This window comes from Propithecus coquereli, unplaced genomic scaffold (genome assembly GCF_000956105.1).
Source record: "Propithecus coquereli isolate 6110/MARCELLA unplaced genomic scaffold, Pcoq_1.0 Scaffold1073, whole genome shotgun sequence".
NCBI classification, from domain to species: Eukaryota; Metazoa; Chordata; class Mammalia; order Primates; family Indriidae; genus Propithecus; species Propithecus coquereli.
This window is the reverse complement of record NW_012134670.1, coordinates 45,325-66,805: the sequence shown is the minus strand read 5'-3', so window position 1 is coordinate 66,805 and position 21,481 is coordinate 45,325. Positions and strand designations below refer to the sequence as shown.

At 48.1% G+C, this 21,481-nt stretch overlaps 1 protein-coding gene and 1 pseudogene across 2 annotated transcripts in view; both read left to right on the top strand.

The window, feature by feature from the left end:
• Positions 1-21,481, top strand: part of MYO5B (myosin VB) — a 160,101-nt gene that overhangs the window by 100,522 nt on the left and 38,098 nt on the right. For both annotated transcript variants that reach the window (XM_012647361.1, XM_012647355.1), the window contains exons 19-26: positions 2,512-2,745; positions 10,041-10,125; positions 11,369-11,517; positions 12,693-12,812; positions 14,717-14,857; positions 18,268-18,333; positions 19,265-19,498; positions 21,108-21,208. In XM_012647361.1, the coding sequence (XP_012502815.1) occupies positions 2,512-2,745; positions 10,041-10,125; positions 11,369-11,517; positions 12,693-12,812; positions 14,717-14,857; positions 18,268-18,333; positions 19,265-19,498; positions 21,108-21,208 (1,130 nt within the window). The remainder of the gene's footprint in view (positions 1-2,511; positions 2,746-10,040; positions 10,126-11,368; positions 11,518-12,692; positions 12,813-14,716; positions 14,858-18,267; positions 18,334-19,264; positions 19,499-21,107; positions 21,209-21,481) is intronic.
• Positions 19,812-20,748, top strand: LOC105812804 (annotated as a pseudogene).

Genomic DNA, 21,481 nt, shown 5'->3' with positions numbered 1-21,481 from the left:
AGGCTCTGTGCCCGGCTGGGCTGTAGAGATGTGACACCCACAGGTGTGAGGATGAGTCCTCCCGGGGCCTTCCTGTTTGAGGTCATACAACTAGGACAGAGTGTGCAGTTTCACGTGCCCCTAGTGGTTGCATTTGGATGCCTGTGATGGTGAGGTGAGGGGCTATCCCGGTTCTGCTGCTGGGGACCTCCCCACACCCCAGGCAGCCAGTAGAGACTTCCAGGTATCTGTCCAGGGGACTCCCTAGGGAACTCTGAACAATGAAGATAGCGATGTTTATTGACACTTCCTGTGCACCAGGCACCCAGCTAAGCACTTTATCTCACTGAATCTTCCCAACCACCCAGCGAGGTAGGAGTTACTATTATCCCCATTTTACACATGAGCATGCTGGGGAGCGGAAAGGTTGGATGACTAGATCAGATGTGCCCCCTGGTCAAACGTAGAGCTGAGATCTAAGCCGGATCTTTCCAGCTCCAGCCACTCAACTCCCTGACGTCCCTGAGCCTGTCTCAGGCAGGTGTCAGGATCGGCAAAGCCGGGCCTCCTAGACACATCACACTTTGCACCGGGGTCCTGAGGTATCATTTTGTTGATAGCAGAGTAGGATGCGCCTGTGTCCCCACCCACCACCACGTGTGCCTCTCTCCATACCCCAACCAGCTGCACCTAGGGACCCCTCAGCACTGTCCTCCCCCTGCTCCTGGTGATGTGACCCAGGCCATGCCACCTGAAGGGGATGGCTAGGCTGAACTTCGCTTCCAGCCCAGAGCAGAGAGGAGGAAGCCAGAGGGTGGCTGGTGCAGCGTGCGTTCCCTCTCTCTGCCACGTCACCCTGTGCACAGACCTTCAGCCTCCAGTGGAGACACAGGTTGGAGTGAGCAGTACATGTGCTTATTAGGTTTTTACATGGATGGTGCTTCATTGGATTTCTTCTTTGTGATTCTTTAGAGCAAGGCTGACAGCGAGACCAAGCCTAAGGGTGTATCAGATTGTAACTGGGAATTTTCCCACAAAGTGTCGGGGGATCTCGTTCTGTATCAATGCAGGAAATGTACTGCTTGTGCACCAACACGCGGGTCACACTTGAGGTCACACAGCATGCGTGGCATGTATGGGGTCCAGCAGCTTTTTTTTTTACTATTATTATTTCAGGGTATTATGAGGGTACAAACGTTACGGTTACACTTTGTCTTTGCCTCCCCTAAGCGCAGGTTAAAGGCATGCCCTTCCCCCTACAGTGTTCCCCGTGTCCTTTAGTTGCGGATTTACCCCTCCCAATCCCCCTAATCCTTGGACAGTATTGCTGCCATTTGATCACCCTAGTGTTGATCAGTTAGTACCAATTCGATGGCGAGTACAAGTGGAGCCCGTTCTTCCGCTCTTGTGGTGCCTCACTTTGGATAATGGGCTTAAGTTTAATCCAGGAAAGTATAAGAGATCACTGTTGTTTCTTATGATTGAGTAATATTCCATTGTATACACATACCAAATTTTAATAATCCACTCATGGATTGACGGGCACTTGAGTTGTTTCCACATCGTTGCAATAGTGAATTGTGCCAGCAGCTTTTCTTTTGCTGCTTGTCGCTGCTTTCAGTGAGGTTTAATTTCTCAGGTGAATTTAATAATTCCTGCTTATTGGTGTGTGAGCCAGTAGCTCTGCTCTACTTGGAGCTCCTGCAGACCACAGCAACGAAGGATAATCAGTGCCTGTTCGTCGCCTGCTTGATTATTTGAAGAATCCTACTCCTTTCTCTCCACTCGCCCCACTGACCACTTTTAGCTGATGCGCTCTCAACTCTCGCTGCCTCAATTTCTGCCAGTAATTTACATGAACACTTGACACCAGCATGAGGTTCTCAGGGCTCTGGACTCGGTGGAATGCTTCATGTGTGAGTTGGTGGTCGGATGCCTCGTCTGCAGGGGCGGGGTGTAGACGAGGTCTGCCAGGCATTGGTTTCCAGAGTCACAGTCTTACGGGGTAAGTGTGGCTGACAGGTGGCGAGAATGATCCCAAGGCCCTGTGGAGGGCCTCCTCGGAAGAGGGGATGTTGAAGGGGTCCTTTGTCTCGGGGCCAGCGATTAGGTTGCAGCTCTTTGTGCCAGTGAGTCCGCAGGCAGGAGGGCTCCCTGGCAAAGAGCTGGGAAACCCGAAGAGCAAAGGCCGCAGATCTGGGAAGGCAGCTCTGTTGTTCCTGCAACTTAAAAACCGGGTGTGGGATCTGTCCAACTGGATGAGGACAACCAACCACTACCAGCCATGCTCATGCTCACGCAAGCTCCTTGAACTATTTTAACGGCAGTGTTGCTATTGTGTTTTCGTCTGTTTCTCCTAGGTTTACAATAGAGTTTTGTTAGGAGGATGCCAGGAAAGCGCTTGAGCATGTAACGATTGTGAGATTTAATTCCACCTTGGGAGTTCCTTTTTTGATTACCTTTGTGCCTTTTCCTGGCAAAAAATTAACCCTCTCTTTCTCCCCTGTCCCCATTTGCCGATGCCTTCCACAGAACAAAGAGTTCAAGACGCTGTCAGAGCAGTTTTCCACGGCCACCTCCACGTACGCCATGGAGGTGGAGCGGCTGCAGAAGGAGCTGGCGCGCTACCAGCAGAGCCAGGGCGGGGACCCCAACCCGAGGCTGCAGGAGGAGGTGGAGAGCCTGCGCAGCGAGCTGCAGAAGGCCCACTCGGAGCGCAAGATCCTGGAGGACGCCCACGGCAGGGAGAAGGACGAGCTGAGAAAGGTATGCTCGAGGCCAGGGGGCGGGCGCTGGTGGTGGGCAGGCCAGCGGAGCCACCCGGCCAAGATGGTTTCTTCTTCCAGATGACAAATGGCCGTAGGCTTTGCCTGGGGCTCATGCCCACAGACTTAGCACCCATCTGTGTTTAGACAGACAGCGGCGTGCTTTCGGGGAACCCACATGAGGTTGTGTCCGTTCACCTCACAGTGTCGACTGAGTTTCTGCTGTTAGCTGGTCGGTCTGGCATCCCCTGAGAGGGTCACACAGCACTGACCTTTGAGTATCATTCCTATGGTCTGGGGTTAGTCCCCGCGTTGGCTCTGTGGCCTGCATATTGGTGGGCAAGAGGCCATGGCTGCTCTTGACGCTGCCTACAGGGTTGGGGGCAGCTTCTGGGCACCTCTCCCCAGGCCGAAGCGTTGTGCTATGGGGCATTTGGCTGCAGAGGGAGTGACAGTCCCAGCCTGGCTCACCTACTCTGGCTGGTGTGCTCTGTGTGATCACTCCCTACAGAACTTCCTGGGGTTTGCCCCCACTGCCCCAAATGTGAAGATACAAAGACTGGGCGGGTGCGGTGGCTCATGCCTGTAATCCTAGCACTCTGGGAGGCTGAGGCGGGAGGATTGCTTGAGCTCAGGAGTTCAAGACCAGCCTGAGCAAGAGCGAGACCCTGTCTCTACTATAAATAGAAAGAAATTAGCCAAGCAACTAAAAATAGAAAAAATTAGCCGGGCACAGTGGTGAGTGCCTGTAGTCCCAGCTACCCAGGAGGCTGAGGCAGCAGGATCACTTGAGCCCAGGAGTTTGAGGTTGCTGTGAGCTAGGCTGACACCATGGCACTCTAGCCCGGGCAACAGAGTGATACTCTGTCTCAAAAAAAAAAAACAAACCCAAAGACTTTCTGCTCCATTCCCAGGATAGCTGTTCCAGCCAAGAAAGTCCCACAGGGTCCCCAGAGAGCCCCTTACAGACTCAGGACACTGCCATTCTCCCGCCATCTCTACAGGTCACAAGCCACAGGGAAAGCCAAGCATTGCCCATGTGTGTAGTATCTGCCCGTCACTGGGGAGACACAAGGAGGGCGAGAGTCAGTGAGGATGTCGGGGGCAAACCGGGTGCTGCCGCAGAAAGGGCCCTGTGTTGTCATCTCCACACTCTCATCCCTGCTCTGTTACTAAGTATGTGCAGGAAACCTCACTGGCCATAGTTCACGCATCTGTATGTGTATTTTAAAGTTGGTCCAAATTATCTTCAAGGCCCCTTCTGGTCTTGTACCTGGCCATATCTGTGAGCTTGTGTTTGATGGCTTATGCAAGGACTAGAGGCCCTCAGCGTTGCTCGGGCTTCCTTCTCTCTTCTACCCCCACTTCCTTCTCAGCCCTCAAACACGGCCGAGAAACATGCTGACTCCACTGGAGGGGAAAGGCCACAGAACTAGCTCGTGCCAGGCTCGTGTGCATTGTATTCCCACCCCAGGCGGAACGTTAGCACCAATAGCCACCGACTTCACTGAGACCCCGGGGGTCTCCAAGGGACAGAGGTGGGATCCCAATGGGATTAGGCAAAGAAGAAAGTAAGACATGGCTTCCCAGTGCAGCTGGCCTGGCCCGTAAAAAGCTACTCTTGTGATGTGTTGCTTTGAGGCATCCCAAGACCCTCTTCCCAGATAAACCCACCTGCCAGCTTACCCACCACGAGGCGTGAAGTAGACTTCATTCTTTAGGACAAATCATTGTGGTGCTTGGAAACACCTGGCAAAATATAGCTGTAAGCCTGTAACCTACAAACCATAGAATTCCACACGTGGGGTCTGCTCATCCTTTGGAGTAGATGGATGGATGGCAGCCCTTCTATGTGAATAAAAACAAGATGGTAGAACCCAAAGCCAGAAACAAGGGGCCAAGGTTAGAACTGGAAGCTCTTGAGATTGGTGACCCTGCAAGGAAAGAAAAGAAAGCTCCCGGCCTGTGTGTCCTGGTCGGATGAGACACCTGCAAAGCCTGTTTACGCACTAGATCCACAAACTGGGGTCTCACCTAGCTCCACCCCCACAGATAGCACTTGATTCATCGGTTCCCCAGCCTCCCTTCCTGCTAAATGCTGTGATTTGGGGACTCAAAGCGCTTTTGAAATATCCAAGTCTCCATCTGAGGAAGCATAAGAGTTTATAATATGAAAATCTTCTTTGGCAGAGCAAAACAGAGCAGTGGACTCCCTCCTCTCCTTAAAAAAATCTCTACTATTTCCTTAGGATTGCGTTGAGCTAGGTCTAATTTTATTTAAAATTGGAGCTGGGAACTGGCAAGAGGACACCACAAGGAGAGGGACAACAGGAGCAGAGGCAAACCAAAAGCCCCTTTGCTGGACTCCAAACATAAACACATCCCAAGAAACCAGCCTGAGATGATCCATCAAGTGGAATGTCTGTTACTTTCCAGGAAAGGAAAAAGTAGCGGCAAACATTCTTCCTTCTCTAGGGTCGTCAAAGCCTTTTTATTCTGGTGGTGGAGGGGTAGATAGACAGGCTGGCTGCCTTTTGGGGTGGGGGGTATGCGGGCATCTTCTCTGCCTGCTCAGGATTTAGTATGTATCAAGGGCACCGTGTCCAGTCTTAATAAATGCTGAATAATCAGACACTTGGTTTCCTCCTGGGCTCGAGCAGGGGCCTGCTCTGTGTTGAACAAGATAGATGAGACAAGCCAAGTGTGGGGAGGGAGCTGACTGCTAGTAGATGTTTAATTCATGGCTTGGATGTTTCCATCAGCAAAGGCAGCAAATGTTATATTGGAACTGACACCCTGGAAAACTTTGGGCCCCCACCCCTGACAATATTAATTGGCAGCCCACATGGCCACCGTGCCTTTGCCTCATCTCCCTGCATGAGGGAAGTCATCTCTGTCTATGGAGCCCAGGGAAGCACCATCACTACCCGGCCACGTGAGTTAGATGGCATCCTTACCTGCTGAAGGTAAGGCCTCATCACTTTGGCCTCTCCAGAGTATTCCACGGCCAGGCCCTGAGCCTCTTTCCCTTTTAGCCTGTGGAATGTGTACATCTTGTTCCTTTTTAAAGCTTCAGTGATCCCTGCCCTGGCTGCTTTCGTGCAGCTGTGCTGTTTGTTTGGTGGCCCTGGTGAAAGAGTGGTGGCCCCCAGGGCTGCCCTTGGCACAGAGGCAATAGCTCATCATCCAGAATCTGCTCTGAAGGCCGCTTGGTGGGGCCAGAGCAAGGCCTAGCTGGGCGCAGGGTTGCAGTGGGTGGGGAGGAGAAGCCCACAGCCAGGAAGCCTGGTTGTGAAGAATAGCTAGCAGGGCCCCAGGCTCTAAGCACTCACACTAGTTGGGTTGGGTTGTGCATTGTCATGACATCAGTCTTAGAATGACCCGGTACTGGTTGGCCACCTTGGTTAATTCCAGTATAAAAGTTTTGGATTTTTCCAATAGAAGTAGAGAGATCTGGCTGGGGAGGTAGGGGGTGGGACTCATAATGGAATATGTTCAGCCACCTTCCAAAAGGTGCAGAGCCAGATGACTTTGACTAGGTGCGATTCGGAGTTCAGCTCTCAGTGGCTCCAGGATTCGTGGTTCATGATGAGGCTGATGGTTATTAGGAAAGGGACCTAACCCATCTTTATGGAAGGACATTGTTGCAGAGGTCATAGAAGGTCGTAGTCCTTCATTCGGGATGTCTTTGAGTGCCTATATGTGTTAAGCACCGTTGTACACACTGGGGTGTAAGTAAACAGTTATTTTGTTTTTTAAGTATTTTTCATTCTTATGGAGCTTAAATGTTTGAGGGTGGGGGAAGAAGGTCCAGACAAACACAAGTTATCCACCATGGGATATAAAGAAAAATAAAGCAGAGTAAGGGGGGGATAGAGAACAACCTGGGCAGCTTCAGAGGATGGCGTTGCTTATGACAGTCAGAGGAGGTCTTATGGAGAAGCCACCTGAGGGGAGCGAGGTGGGTGAGCCGTGGGATTTCTGGGGAGCAGGTGACAGATGTAGCAGCAGATACACAGACCAGGAGTAGGAGTAGGCAAGTTCAAGGACTGAAAAGGAGGCTGCTGGGCTCAGGCCGAGGGAGCAGTAAGGAGGAGAACAGTAGGAGTGGGGTGGGGTGAAGTTCAGGAGTGTTTTCTGATCTCAAGGGCAACCTTAGCCCTTGAAACCTCTGGGGAGACGAACAGCTCTGTCTTAGGCACTTTAGCTTCTGCGGATGTAGGATGGGGACATACTAAAACACGTTTACTGGACCGTTTTGGAGATGATTTAGTCATCGTTTCAAGTTGCCTTACTATCCAAAGGGTGTTGATTTTCAACTTTTAACATCTTACCTCCTAGTTTAAAAAGCAAATTAATACTGTGCTTGCTTGGAGGAAAGTTTACTGTCAGAGTGGGCAGGTGAGCCCTGTAAGATTTCACAGAATTAGTAGTGTTGTCCCTAGTAAGGGCCGTGCTCAGCGTGGAAAGGTAGGAAATGAGGTCTAATTCCCTGCCCAGAGCGAAGGAGCTGCGTTCTCTTTGCTGAGTGGACAAGAAAGGGATTTTTTTTCTTACTACTCTGTCTGTGGGCTTTCGGAAGATGGTGACTTTTTCCAAGGGAAAGGAGGACTTTGCTGGCACCAGTCTTCTCTCTCTTTGGTTCATCTCCCCAGCTCTTGCCAAGTTAATCTTCCTAAGACACTGCAGTTCCTGCCTTGATTTCCTGCTCGTTCTTCATATAAACCTTTCTCTTTGTGGGGTTTTCCCTTCTGGCTTCTTTATTCTGTCATTCTCCAAGCCTGGGGCTTCCTCCCTCTTCCTCAGCATCCGAAGTCCTTCCCTCCTCCTCAGGCTCAGCTCGGATCCCTCTTCCTCCATCTGATCCTTCTTGGTCCCTGAGCCACACACCAGTTCCCTCCTTCCTGCAGCGCTTGCTGTCGAAAGCAGTCTTTGGAGGCCTGCTCTAGGTTGCTCGTTGCCATTCTTCACGTGTCTGCCTGCTGAACTGTCGGGAGATGGGTTGGCATAATGGTTCAGGATGTGGGACTGGACCCAGGCTGCCAGTATCATACTGTCTTTATTACTGTATCTTATAGTAAGTTTTAAAATTTAGAAGTGTAATTCTTCCAACTTTGTTGTTCTTTTTCAAGATTATTTTGGCTATTCCAGATCCCTATATATTACACATGGATTTTAGGATGAGCTCGTTAATTTCTGTAAAGAAGCCATCCAGCATCTTGATAAGGATTTGCATTGAATCTGTAGATCGATTTGAGGAATGTTGCCATCTTAACAATATTAAGTCCTTTGATCCATTACTTCAGCATGTCTAACCATTTATTGAGATCTATCTTTCAACAATGTTTTATAGTTTTCAGAATATAAATTTTGTACTTGTTAAATTTATTCCTAAGCATTTTATTCTTTTTGATGCTATTGTAATGAAATTGTTAATTTCTTTTTCTGATTGCTTATTGCAGATGTATATAGAAATACTGTTCAGTTTTGTATCTTGATTTTGTACCCTGCAACCGATTGTGTCATTTGCAAATAGAGATGGTTTTACTTCTTCCTTTCCCTTCTGGATGCTTTTATTTTTCTTGCCTAATTTCCCTGGCTGGAACCTTCAGTACAGTGTCGAATGGACGTGGCAAGAGCAGAAGTCCTTGTCATCTTCCTGATCTTAGGGGAAAAGCATTCAGCCTTTCACCAAAAAGGACAGTATTAGCTATGGATTTTTGAAGATGCCCTTTATCAGATTGAGGAAGTTCACTGCTATTTCTAGCTTGTTAAGCATTTTTATCATGAACACTTATTTGCTGTTATTTAGCTGAGGATTTTTGAATCTGTATTCCTAAGAGATACTGGTCTGTAGTTTTTTTTTTTTTTATAATGTCTTTGTTTGGTTTTGGTATCAGAGTAATACTGGCCTCATAGAATGAATTGGGAAGTGTGCTCTGTGTTCTATTTTTTGGAAAAATTTGTGAAAAACAGATACTAATTCAAGATTTTCGTAAGTGGTGGAATGATTTTAAAGTAGGTTTCCATTTAGTGCCTAGTAACGGTGATGTAGACCCATCTGTTATATGTATATCAATTAACTGTTATATACAGCACCTGCTGCTTAGTACTTTGCACACATCATCTCATTTAATGCTGAAAACAACCCTGTGGGTTGGGTGTCAGTTTTACAGAGGGGGAAGCTGAGGGGTCATAGAGCCCAGGACCTGTGCGGCTGTCAAGCTCACCTTCTTTGCCGTGTGCGACATTGATGATCACAGGAGTTGATCCTGCGGTGGCTGGTGATGGTTCAGACAGCCACCAGGGAAGTCAGGGCTCGAGTCTGGAGGCCTGAGTTTTTGAGGGGCACGTGTTCCTCATTCTCTCCCTGCGTGGTTTTCACAATGCTCAACTGTTTCTTCGTCTGTGTCACCAAAGCGGGGCTGTGATTTTTGTGGGGAAAGTTACTTGTTGGCCACCTGCAGAATGAATCTGCAGGGGTTCCAAGCACACAGCTGGGTCAATTGCAAGTTAGCCCCCCGTGTTATAAAAGTAATACACCCTTTCTCATCTTTCTTTATACCAACTAATGATTTCGAATTTTTTTAGAGCACATGTCTTGAGTTGTTGCATTTTTTAAAATCCATACAAATAGTTGCTCCAACAATAGTAAAAAATTTCACTTTTTAAAAACTTGTATCATACTGTTTCAAATCTTCTTTGAACAGACCATTTTTCTTTAATTATAACGGTATTTATTTCCTCTTTTTTTTTTTTTTTTTTTTTTTAATATTCACCTCATTTTGGCTTTCTTTGGCAGTGGCATCAGCAACCAAACACTAGATTGGATGGTCCTATGTCGATAGCAAGGATTTGGACCAGGCTGGTCCAGTAAGACAGGGAAAGGCAAGTGTGTAAAGACCAGAGATGCTTTGTTCATGGTGAGCTTTTGGCTTTCTTGAGACTTGGATTTGAGAGCTCAAAATTTAGCGAGATGGGCAAACAAATACGAGAACGTGAAAGCCTGTTCTCTCTGTAAGTTCCTCCACAAGGCATGTGCGCTTGCTGTAGACTTTTCATGATGTTTTTATGGGTATTAGGTGACCATAGACAGTGCTGAGCTCATCTGTCTTAACGGGATTTTTCTTTCAGCATACAATTTTTCCTTCAAAATGAAAGCAGCTTTGGCCAATTCAACTTTCTTAAATACAAGGTGCATTTACATGTGACCTGTTAAAATTCAAACCCCACAAAACGAGACTCTCCTTTGCCTAGCATCACAGAACTGTTTTTCCCTGTTGCTTTCTCTTTCAGCGAGTTGCAGACCTAGAGCAAGAAAATGCTCTCTTGAAAGATGAAAAAGAACAGCTTAACAACCAAATCCTGTGCCAGTCTAAAGGTAAGTACCAAAACGCTTGAGTTTTGTTTGGGATTTTAATCTTGCTAATTTTCCCCCAAAGACTCCCAGCAGGCATGCAGTTAGGATGCTGCAGTGGGGGAAGAGCTTTAATAGATGGGGATGAATAAAGAACAGTGATCCTTAAGATCGTGTTGTGACATTTGGTCTCAAGAGTTCAATGAGGCGAGACACACAGATAATGGACGACGTAGTGCATGGGGCTTAGAGTCAGGGAGACCACTCAAAGCGTGACTCTACCACTTGCTACTGTGTGGCCTTTGATCTGCAAAATGGACATAAAGGTACAGACTTCAGAGGGCGCATGTGAGTGAGCAAGATGCTGCAGGCGAAGTGCCTTAGGAGGGAGCTTAACACACAGCGAGTACTCAGGAACTGTTGCGTTGCTGGGTTTTACGTTTATCTCTCAGACCCATGGTAACTGTGATGGTTTCTTCTACCCGGGAGACCATCTGCTAATGTTTGCTGAAGGATGGGGTCTTGAATCAGACCCCAGTCAGTCCCTCTCAAGCACCCACCAGCTCCTGGGCTGCCATCAGTCCCCATGTGCCACTCAGCTGTGGAGGAGCAGGGATGAGTCTTGCCCGAGCTCAGTGTGACCTTTGGCAAATCCCTTCTCCCACCCCTAGGTTCCTCACCTGTATCACGACAGAATGAGCCATGTGACCTCAGTCCCAACCAGCATCCCATCTTGTTGAAAACAAACCGTTTTTCAATTTCCCTTTGAAAATATTTTCCTTTCTGCTAGTATGAATAATAAGTTTTGGCAGGGAGAAGCCCAGCCACGTTGTCTACTTGCCTTCCTCCTTCCTCCAGCCAAACCTTTGGCCAAATCTCCCTGCACTCCAAGCACCTGAAAGATCAGGAGCAGGAAAGAAAAGGTGGAACAAACTTTTGTTCTTCCAGGGACGCTGGCAGAAGTTGCTATGACAGTTGGCAGAAGAGAAGCTGGTGCGTTAACTGAGCAAGTTCTCACATAATGCTGCCAACTCCTCTCTCCCTGCTTCCCCAAGAGCAGGGTCTTTCTCCCCTCTGTGAAGACTTGGCCAGAGTAAAGAGCTTCCCCCTTTGCAGCAGACAAGGAGCTTAATAGATGCATCGAGTGCCTCTGTGGCGAGCTTGTCATGTGCAGCCTTTTAACGAGAGATTAATCAGAGTGCGTGAGTCAGTACGTGTGACGGGAATCCGTCCAGAAACACCGCAGCTTGGTGTGCTTGCTTTCCAGAGGAATTTGCCCAGGACTCTGTGAAGGAAAATCTCCTGATGAAGAAAGAGCTGGAGGAGGAGCGATCCCGGTACCAGAACCTGGTGAAGGAATACTCACAGCTGGAGCAGAGATTCGACAACCTTCAGGATGAGCTCACCATCATAAAGGCAAGGAGGGCAGAACTGCAGCCCCATGGCACCGTCGTAACCCTTGCTCTCGTGCACTGCACTCCGGCACCCTGTGGTGCTCAGGACGTGTGTGCTGTAAGCACAGCGTCACCTTCTAGCGTCTGTTCTTGCCATTCCTGCAGAAAGGACGAATCCCACAAGAAGTAGCCGGGCTGGGCAATTCATTCCTAAGGACAGGTTCTTTTCCAACTTTGCAGTCTCACAAAGATCTCAGTTATGAGTTTAAGGAAAATTCCACCCAAATTTATGTTATCGTCCCTGTTTCCTGTGCTGGGACCATCCCTGTGTTGAAATAGTAATGGCGTGCGGGAGTTCTAATCTCAGCTCCAGTAGTGTGCACGGCAGAGAGGCCCACAGGTGCCTAGAGATCAGGTCTCCTAATCTCCAATGAAATGCGGTATATGTAGAAATAATTTCATGATATTTCAGGATTTTGGTTTTTTTTTTCCTCAAGTAGTAGAATCAAGAAACACATGATATTTCAGGATTTGTTATTTTTTACCCCTATAAACATTTTCTCCAGAAATACATATCGAAACAAGAAGAAATAAGTTAATTGCATAGAAAGCAGGAAGAAAAGCTAAATAGGAACATATATAGAAATCTAAAATTTTCCTACCAAGCTCAGTTTTCACTCTGAAAACCAAATTAAATGCCAAAAAAGGGTATTTTTAAATGAACACTATAAATAGTAAACTCTATTTCTAATACGCTACAATTTCCATAAACAAAATTGGAGTACAGGTTGAAGGAAGGGGGCCATTGGGGGCAGGTTTGGAACATTCTTTTGAAGAAGGACGTGGGTAGGTAACGGGCAAGACTAGAGTGAAAGGTTGTTTCCCCAGGACTTTTCCAAGAAATTAGCCTAAAGCTTATGGATTTGCATTTCATTGCGAGACAGGGGAACTCAGTCCTTACTGTGGAGCTGTGTTCTCTTCTAGTTGTCATGGAGTTGGTTAGCTAGATGGATGTCTATAAGAACTGAGGTGAAAAGTTTTGTGGGACTAGCTCTAATAAGCTGTCATTCCAGGAAGCAATGACAGCTGTTCTTGTTGACAGAGGAGGCGGAGGCCAACTCTAGGGCCTGCTTCTCTTTTAGAAGTTCTTCCTAACATTAGTTCCTTAAGAGTTGTCACCTTTCTCTCCTCCAACAGCAAACTCCAGGCCACAGGCGGAACCCATCGAACCAAAGTAGCTTAGAATCCGACTCCAACTACCCCTCCGTCTCCACATCTGAAATCGGAGACACTGAAGATGCTCTCCAACAGGTGGAGGTAAGTACTACAGGCTCTTGGCTGCTGTCCTCTTCCAGAGCAAGTGTTTATTCCCTGTGTAGAGCTGCCCAAGAGACATTTACTATTCTTTTGGTGGTGACCAGAGTGCCCAAGGGCTAATTCTTGAAAGCAGGATCACTCGGATGGCAGTGGATTTAGAAGCAGTACTCTGTAGTTAACATTTGCTGTGCAAAGCAATACATTATTGTTCACTTTCCCCACTATCCAGAAAGGAGTGAGGAAGGTAGATCCCTGTTTTCTCCTGCAAAACTGGGAAGCTCATGCAGAGAGCTGAAATGGCTGGCCTAAGAAGAAACAGCAAAGTCATTAAAATAGATGCAATTTATCACCCCCATTCAGTAGCACAGTGCATATAGTAATATCAGTAATCACACAAGAATATCGTTCCCCTGACTCAGAAGGTGGGTAAGACCCAGAGAACAACAGCAAATATTTGGAATGGAAGTATGCCGGGTGACTGTGTCTTTGTCAATAACAGCCTCTTGGAGTCACTAAATAATGTACCACACGGTGGGCTTTGTGGTCTGTATTTAATTTTGTCAAAGGTATGTAGACACAGTTTTTCCTCTGGCATTTGAAAATAAAGTCAAAAGCACATAAAACCTTATAAAGCATGTGGAGATAGATGGAGAAGAGAGCCAGTTATAAAAACAAGTGTGTTTGAGCATGTCTTTGTGCCAGGCACCACTGGTAGGCGCTGGAGAAACAGCAGTGATTGCACCAGGGGAGGTCCCTGCCCTCCTGGAGCTTATCTGATGGGGACTTAGATGACAAGCAGTTAAGGAAGAAATGTGTGATATAGTTGCAGGTACTGCTAAGTGCTATAAAGGAAAATAAAGGATGATAAGTGGTGATAGTGATGGAGCCAGAGGGTGGAAGCAGAGAAGAGGATGGATGTCCTGAGGACTGAAGGCCCGCTGTCTGACCTGCGCTGCTGCATGGCTTGCTGCTTGCCGTGTGTACTTAGCCTTTAATAAATGCTGCCTTATGGCCCTCAGTTTTGCATTGCTGTCTTCTAAGTCTAGGTCCCTGGAAGCTTCAGCCTGCCTGAACTCCAGACACACCACCCCGATGTTTGTGCGTCTGGCTATTTGCAAGCAGATAAAAGCACTGCCTTCCCTGGGCTTGTGTTGTTCAAGAAAGTCGAGACAGATTCAATGCTGGCTAAACCCGAAGTGCTCATTAAATGCTGGTGGTATCCAGTTGTCACACGTTACATACATTGCTTTAAAAATCCATGGGGATATGCTCATACACATTACTTGTTCATGGGCAGATAGACATTTGCGCACACACCCACATGTTACAGAGCCCTGGAGGGCAAACCCAGGCATGAATCCGAGAGGCAAAAAATCTACTGGGAAATTGATGCTTTAGGATCTGTTGGATAAATGGGTTCCATGGCAGGGCAAGGGTTGGTTCTGTTTCAAGGCGAAATCAAGCAGTGGTTGACGGCACCTCTGCAGTGACTAGAAACTACATCGATTCTTCATCAGGAAGCGTTCTGTCCCAAGTTTTGTGATTTCTCTCGTGTGAGACCATTTTCCAGAAGTGAGCTCTCTTAACTTCCAAAGAAAGTGGCTGTGTCTTTGTCCATTTGTTCTTGGGGCATATGATTGGTGATTTTAAGTGGCTCACACAGGAGGAATATAAATGGCTGAGACTCAGACATTATCGAGACAGAAAAAGAGCCCGGAGCACTGACTCTAACCTGAGAAATGCTAGTTGGTTGGCATTGGCTTTGTATTTGAGACGCCGACCGATGGTTGGGAGAGGAGGGGAGACGGATGGCTGCTGGTGGAGGTAGGCAGTGAGGTGCTGTGTTTCCTTAGGTGTTTATGCTCTGACAACCTCCTTTTCCCTGCTCCTGTCTTCCTTTGAAGGAAGTTGGCCTGGAGAAGGCAGCCATGGACATGACTGTCTTCCTGAAGCTGCAGAAGAGGGTACGGGAGCTGGAGCAGGAGAGGAAGAAACTGCAGGTGCAACTGGAGAAGAGAGAGCAGCAGGACAGCAAGAAAGTCCAGGTGTGTGAAAGCGTAGGTACCCTCATGGTACCTGGATGAGAGAAAGCTCTAGTTCATGCCACCAGGGCTTATCGGGCAGGTGTGACCATGTGAGATCATGCTGGTGCTGGGTTTCAGAGAGCCCCTTCATCTTGTCTTGGCGTCATGTTAACTGTTCTCTGCGAGTGACCCACCCCACCCAGCTAGACAGGCATGAGCTCCCTAATTCCCCCAGGGCGAAGGATTTCCATTAGTGAAGCTGTCAGGGGTGGGGGGGTCTGTGGCATTGTGGCATGAGGGGAGCTCATGCCAGGAGGACTGGGGTGTGTGATAAAAGTACAATAATACAGCAGAGGTCAACCTTTAGCCGAGAAAATTTGTTGCCCTTTCATACCTGTGATCTGGCATGGGCTTGAGTTCAGCCCCCACGGGTCAGGAGCAAACCAGGTGTGTGTCATGCATCCTCTTCTCCCATGGCTGCACCCTCACCTCAAGCAAGATTGTCAGCAGCCTCTTGGGTCTTGAAAGGATATCGTTTGAAACCTTAGTGGCCCCAGAAGTAATTGCTCTATCTCAAGGACCTATTGGGCACCTATGCTACTCTCAAACTATGCTAGTGCCAGGCTTATAGTAGGAGGTACACAAAATGTTTATGAAATGAAAAGAGGTAAAAATGTAAGAGAAATCACCAGCCATTGAGGAATTTAAAATCTAGTTTGGGAGTACCAGACAGAACACAGGTGAAAAGTAAAAAAGAAATAACATTGGTAGTGCTGACTTAGATGCAAAGTTGAGTACAGATTAGTGCTGTAGGAATAGAGCCCATGGAGCATAGCAGTGCTAATGAGATGAGAACCATTTTGTATTTCTTTGGAGGTACAAGGACCACTTCTAATGGGACACAAGGCCAGTTCAGACATGGGCCATGTCATTAGCTGTCCTCATAGTGGGTTTGGCAGTGGGTCTGCACTCAGGCTTGAATTGCCAATTACCACCCCCATCCCCAGCCCCCACCTCTGTGCACGGTCTCCTTTTGAAACACCTGTGTTCCCTTTCCAACCAAATTTGATGAAGATTCTGATCTGTATTGCTAGCAAATTCTTGGGTTTTTTTCTCTGAGCAGTGAGTAGGGAGATAAATCTTCCTGATGGATTTAAATCTCTCAGGTGGATTAGATTCAGAATGGGAAGGGAAAGGATTAGGTTTATAAATGATCCATTCAATTAAAAGGGAAGCCACCCTAACAGGCAAGTGCAAAACAAACGTATGAAAAGCTATGCAGATGACATCAGACAGCGCCTGGCATGACAGTTTCTGGCCCACCCAGCTGCATCCAAAGGTTCTCCAGGTTCCCTGTCATGGAAATGCCAGTAGATTATGGAATCTTGGCTTTGGAACTTCTGTTTGTATTGATTCCAAATAAAAGGGGTATCTCTTTCCTCAAAAAATAACCACTGATCAAGAGTGCGAACATCAGGCTCGGACTATAGTTCCGTCACATGTACTGAGGGCATCTGTTTAAGGAGAATGGCCTTGTTTCTGATGGTCTGGTAAGAAAGGCAGTGGAGAAGGGGAGAATATGAAATCCCTCTACAGGACCTGACATTGAGCTTTCAGAGGTCAAGTTCTTGGATTCACAGTTGGTCCCAAGAGGAATCCTGAGCTACCTGGGTTTTATTCTGGAGAGATACAGCCCAGGGTCTCAGATTCAGACAGAGGCCATGCTCTCAATTAGGAATGGCAGAGAAGCCTGTGGGATGTACCATCAGGGTGGGAGTGACCGAGCCACTGTGAGGGTGTGGCCTTTGTGACAGCCAGCGGTCAGTGTTTGACCTCTTGTCCAGCCAGCTCCCTTTCCTGGGCCTGACAAAGTCACCTTGGCCACCACTGGCCCATCTTACACTCACAGCGCCTTGAGTTTGAGTAGGGGATCCCCATTTTCCTAGGACCTAATATACTCAGCAGTTATCCATGGTCGTATGGCAAATCCACACTACATAGAGCACAAGTGCTGGCATCTCCCTAGGGGTAGAAGCTTAAGTGTGACCCTGAACAGTCCCATCTCACCGCACCTCTGGTGATGATGGAGGCACAGCAGAGATTGGTGTCTTGGAGAGGTCTTCCCCTGGGTTGCAGGCTGGAAACAATGTAGCAAACGTAGGTGTCCTTCATCTGGAAGGGGCTGCAGGAGATGCTCACATCTTGTTCCTGTCTCCGAGCCTAGGCACACCCAACCCATCCTCAGCTATTGGCCTTACCTTGGACTTCACATTGCTAGCTTTCAGATAATCTAATTAAATGTTCTGTCAGTTTTTTAGCTTTAAAAACCCATCTTATTCAGGGACCATTGCCCACTACTTGAAATTACTCCAAGCAGTTACCCATATGTGAAGCTGTTTCTGCTGCTTCTCATTGGGCAGTTTGAGTCTAATAGCTGCCAGATAACAGCTACTAGACTTACATTTTAACCTGGCTCAGCTGAATCCTGAAGGGCTGTGATTCCAGCCATTGCCACCGGCATGCACTAGCTTTGGAGCTCTGATGCCGGGCAACATTATTGAGCCTGTGTGGCGGGCCAGTTATTGTAGAGTGTCCCGGAGAAAGCAGGCTCCTCTGCAAGGTGCTTGGAGTTTAGTTGGGAAACAGAATACACATGGGAGCCCCTCTCCCCCCATAAACTTAAGCATAGCTCACTGACCTCATTAACAGATCTTTAATTTTGCAGTGTGTTAGCTTCCTCGGGCTGCTGAAACAAAGTGCCACAAATGGGGTGGCTTAAAACAACAAAACTTATTCTCTGATAGTTCTGGAGGCAGAAGTCAGAAATCGAGGTGTTGTTAAGCCCATGCTCTTTTGAAAGCTCTGGGGGGTGTTTGCTTCGTGCCTTTCTCTTAGCTCGTGGTGCTGCTGGCAGTAATGCTATTCGTGGCTTGCAGCTGCGTAACTCCAGTCTCTGCCTCCGTCTTCCATGTCCATCTGCCCTGTGTGTCCATCTTCTCTCCTTAGAAGGGCATCAGTGCTATTGGACTAGGGCTCACTCTAATGACCTCATCTTTCTTATATCTGCAAAGACCCTATTTCCAAATAAGGTCACACTCGCAGGTCCTGGGGCTGAAGGCTTCAACGTATCTTTTTGGGGACACAGTTCAACTCATAATAATGGTTCACATGGTCAGGCTATAAGAGCTGGTGGGGATCCTGTGAGTAAAGTTGCATGGGTGGGGACAGGAGGGTGTTGTTTGTAGAGCACTTCACAGTAGCCTGAAGGATGGGGCTGTACTTTGGAGGTGGGGAGGAAGCGGACTCGCAGGGAGGGTGGAGGTGTTGGGTCACACATAGGCAGGACGGGCAAGTTTGACCATGGCCGGAGATGCTTCCATGGAGTCTCTTCCTCGAAGTTCATGCCGACCTTTGTTTCTTTGTCCGTGCAGGTGGAACAACCACAGAATGATGTAGATTCGGACCCAGATGCAGATCTGGCCTACAACAGTCTGAAGGTAAGACCCCTGGTCGGGAGACAGGCTTCCTAGAATCTCACCCAGTAGAGAGGGCAGACGGCAAAGCTTGGCAGCAAGAAATTGGATCTGCTGTGGAGCCATAAGCAGATAACTTGCCCTTCCCATACTGTAGTGTCTTCATCTTTGAAATGAAGGAAAATACGTATTTACTACAGAGACAATAATAAATGCCTTCCCCACCTGATACGGTTTCAGTCAAAATGCAGCCACTGGAATAAAATCATTTTGGAAAAAATCAAGACTCACATGGGCAAAGGATCTTGAGGCGCGTTTGACTCTGGCCCGGCAGGAAATGGATAAGGGGAGACAGTGGAAGGCCCCAGGTCCAAGGGTCCTGTATACCTTGTATGTAGGTAGTTTTTCAAACTCCACTGGCATTGATGGTTAGTGGCTTTCTGTATGACCAAAGCCGTGTTCCTGGTATGTTCTACAGAACATTAATCCAGGACAAAAAGGAGGCTCCCCGAAAACCAGGGGAGCTCGCTGGACAGATAAGTTTAGGAAATCCTTCATTCCGTGTCCTCCCCTTGGAAAGTCACAAAGTGCGTGAGTATATCCAGGCCCTAGGAAGTCCTGGGTTCACAGCATGTGTTTTAAAATTGTTAGCCCAGCATTGCCATAGGGAAGGGGTTCATGGCCACCTGTGCTCGGAAGCACATTATTGTACCATTTCGGCAAATGCCTCTCCGAAGGCATCTTGTGTCAGATGCTTCCTGCCTGCAACTTGGGGTCCCAAGTTCAAATCCAGACGTTAGTTTTGGCTGATGGCTGTCAGAACTCTCGCTATGTGTTTCGTCGTCAGAATGGGAAGATCGCCCTTGGCTTCCCCAGTGGACGGGGCAGACTAAGGAAGTGGGGAGCAGCCCTGGGCCCAGGGAGTAATGGAGGGTGCCACTTGGCTGTCTTCCAGAGGCAAGAGCTGGAGTCAGAGAACAAGAAGCTGAAGAATGACCTGAATGAGCTGAGGAAAGCCGTGGCCGACCAAGCCACGCAGAACAACTCCAGCCACGGCTCCCCAGACAGCTACAGCCTCCTGCTGGACCAGCTCAAGCTGGCCAACGAGGAGCTGGAGGTGCGCAAGGAGGAGGTGCTCATCCTCAGGACCCAGATCGTGAGCGCCGACCAGCGCCGCGGCAGGAACACGGTAACGAGCTGGAGGCTGGAGGTTGGGCCTGTTGGGGGGACGACACTAGGTATAGTAGATTTCTGGGTTTCTTATGCGTCTTTACCCATGAGAGTCTTAAACCCGAAAGAGCAGAGTCTTTCACTCTAGGATCTCATTTAAAGGCAGGGCAAGGGATTTTGATGGTTTGCAGCCGGACTTGGGTGTGGCAGCCCCGGCGGTGATGAGGGCGTGGGCAAGGGTGGCGTGAGGGGGCGAGGCCGCGACGAGGGTGGCGAAACTCTCGTCCCCTCGGCCCCACCGCGTGGGACGGCGTGGACCTGGTGTCGGAGGGATGTCCGCCTTCTCGGAGGCAGCGCTGGAGAAGAAGCTGTGGGAGTTGAGCAACTCGCAACAGAGCGTGCAGACCTTGTCCCCGTGGCTCATCCGCCACCGCGAGCACCCGCTGCCCGTCGTCACCGTGTGGGAGCGGGAGCTGCGGAAAGCCAAACCAAACAGGAAGCTTGCTTTTCTCTACCTAGCCAGTGATGTCATTCAGAGCAGCAACAGGAAGGGGCCAGAGTTTACAAAAGATTTTGCACCAGTTATAGTGGAGGCTTTTAAGCATGTTTCAAGTGAAACTGATGCAAGTTGTAAGAAGCACCTTGGAAGAGTGTTATCTATTTGGGAAGAAAGGTCTGTTTATGAAAATGATGTATTAGAACAACTTAAGCAAGCTCTGCATGGCGATAAGAAGCCTAGGAAGTGAACTTATGAACAGGTAAAGGTGGATGAAAATGAAAACTGTTCCTCTCTGGGATCTCCAATGAACCACCACAGACTCCAGATCTGGTTAGAGCATTACGAGACCTAGAAAACGCAGCTTCAGGTGATGCAGCAGTTCGTCAGAGGATAGCTTCTTTACCTGTTGAAGTCCAAGAAGTATCCCTACTAGATAAAATAACAGATAAAGAATCTGGAGAAAGGCTTTCTAAAATGGTAGAGGATGCCTGTACGTTGCTGGCAGATTACAGTGGCAGACTGGCGGCAGACATAGATGATAGGAAGCAGCTCACTCGAATGTTAGCAGATTTTCTTCGTTGTCAAAGGAAGCCCTTGCAGAGAAAGAGCATAAATTGGAAGAATACATGCGCAAGTTAGCCAGAGTTTCCCTGGTTTGCAAAGAACTCGGGTCCCGGATCCAGAGCCTGCCAGACTTATCTCGATTGCCCAATGTCACTGGCAGCCACATGCACCTGCCCTTTGCGGGGGACATCTACAGTGAAGACTGATGGCCAATCTCTTTCCACGTCCCAGGACTTTGCAAGAAATGGAGACCGGTTAGGTTGGATAGTCCTGTAGCGTTATTTTTGTATATTATTGGGAGAGTAAAACTTAACAAAAGAAACAAGTAATTTATAAAATTGTTTAAAATGTTGATTTATTTACTATTTTATCGATAAGTTAACATGACTTAGCTTAAACAAAGTGATGATCTCTGTGTAATAATCTCACAAATAGTGATTATTTTCAAAAGATCTTTTTGTAAATTGTTTTAATTGTTTTATGCCTCTGTTTGAATATAAAGCCACTTTGTGACAAGTATTTATATAACCAGATTTACTTACTTTTTTAATTTGGGGCCTTCCAGGAGCCAAACATCAATGCCAGGACGAGTTGGCCCAACAGCGAAAAGCACGTAGACCAGGAGGACGCCATTGAGGCCTACCACGGGGTCTGCCAGACAAACAGGTAAGGCTGCTGCCTCTCCGTGAACCGCTAGAGGCGGCGACAGGAGGAGGGCCCTGACCATGCCCTCAGTATCTGGGACTTACTTATTAAAGGACATAGAAGAGGAGGAGCTGACTCAGTCCCCTGCCCTTGGGAAGCCTGCTGTTACCTTCGCAAGACTGGAGTGACGCACCTGGGGCACCTAGAACCCAGATCCCCTGAATAGTATTAGGCAAAGGGAGCCTCCCTGGGAAGATGGCAGGAAGCAGAGGATGGGAAAGGCTGGCAAGCGTG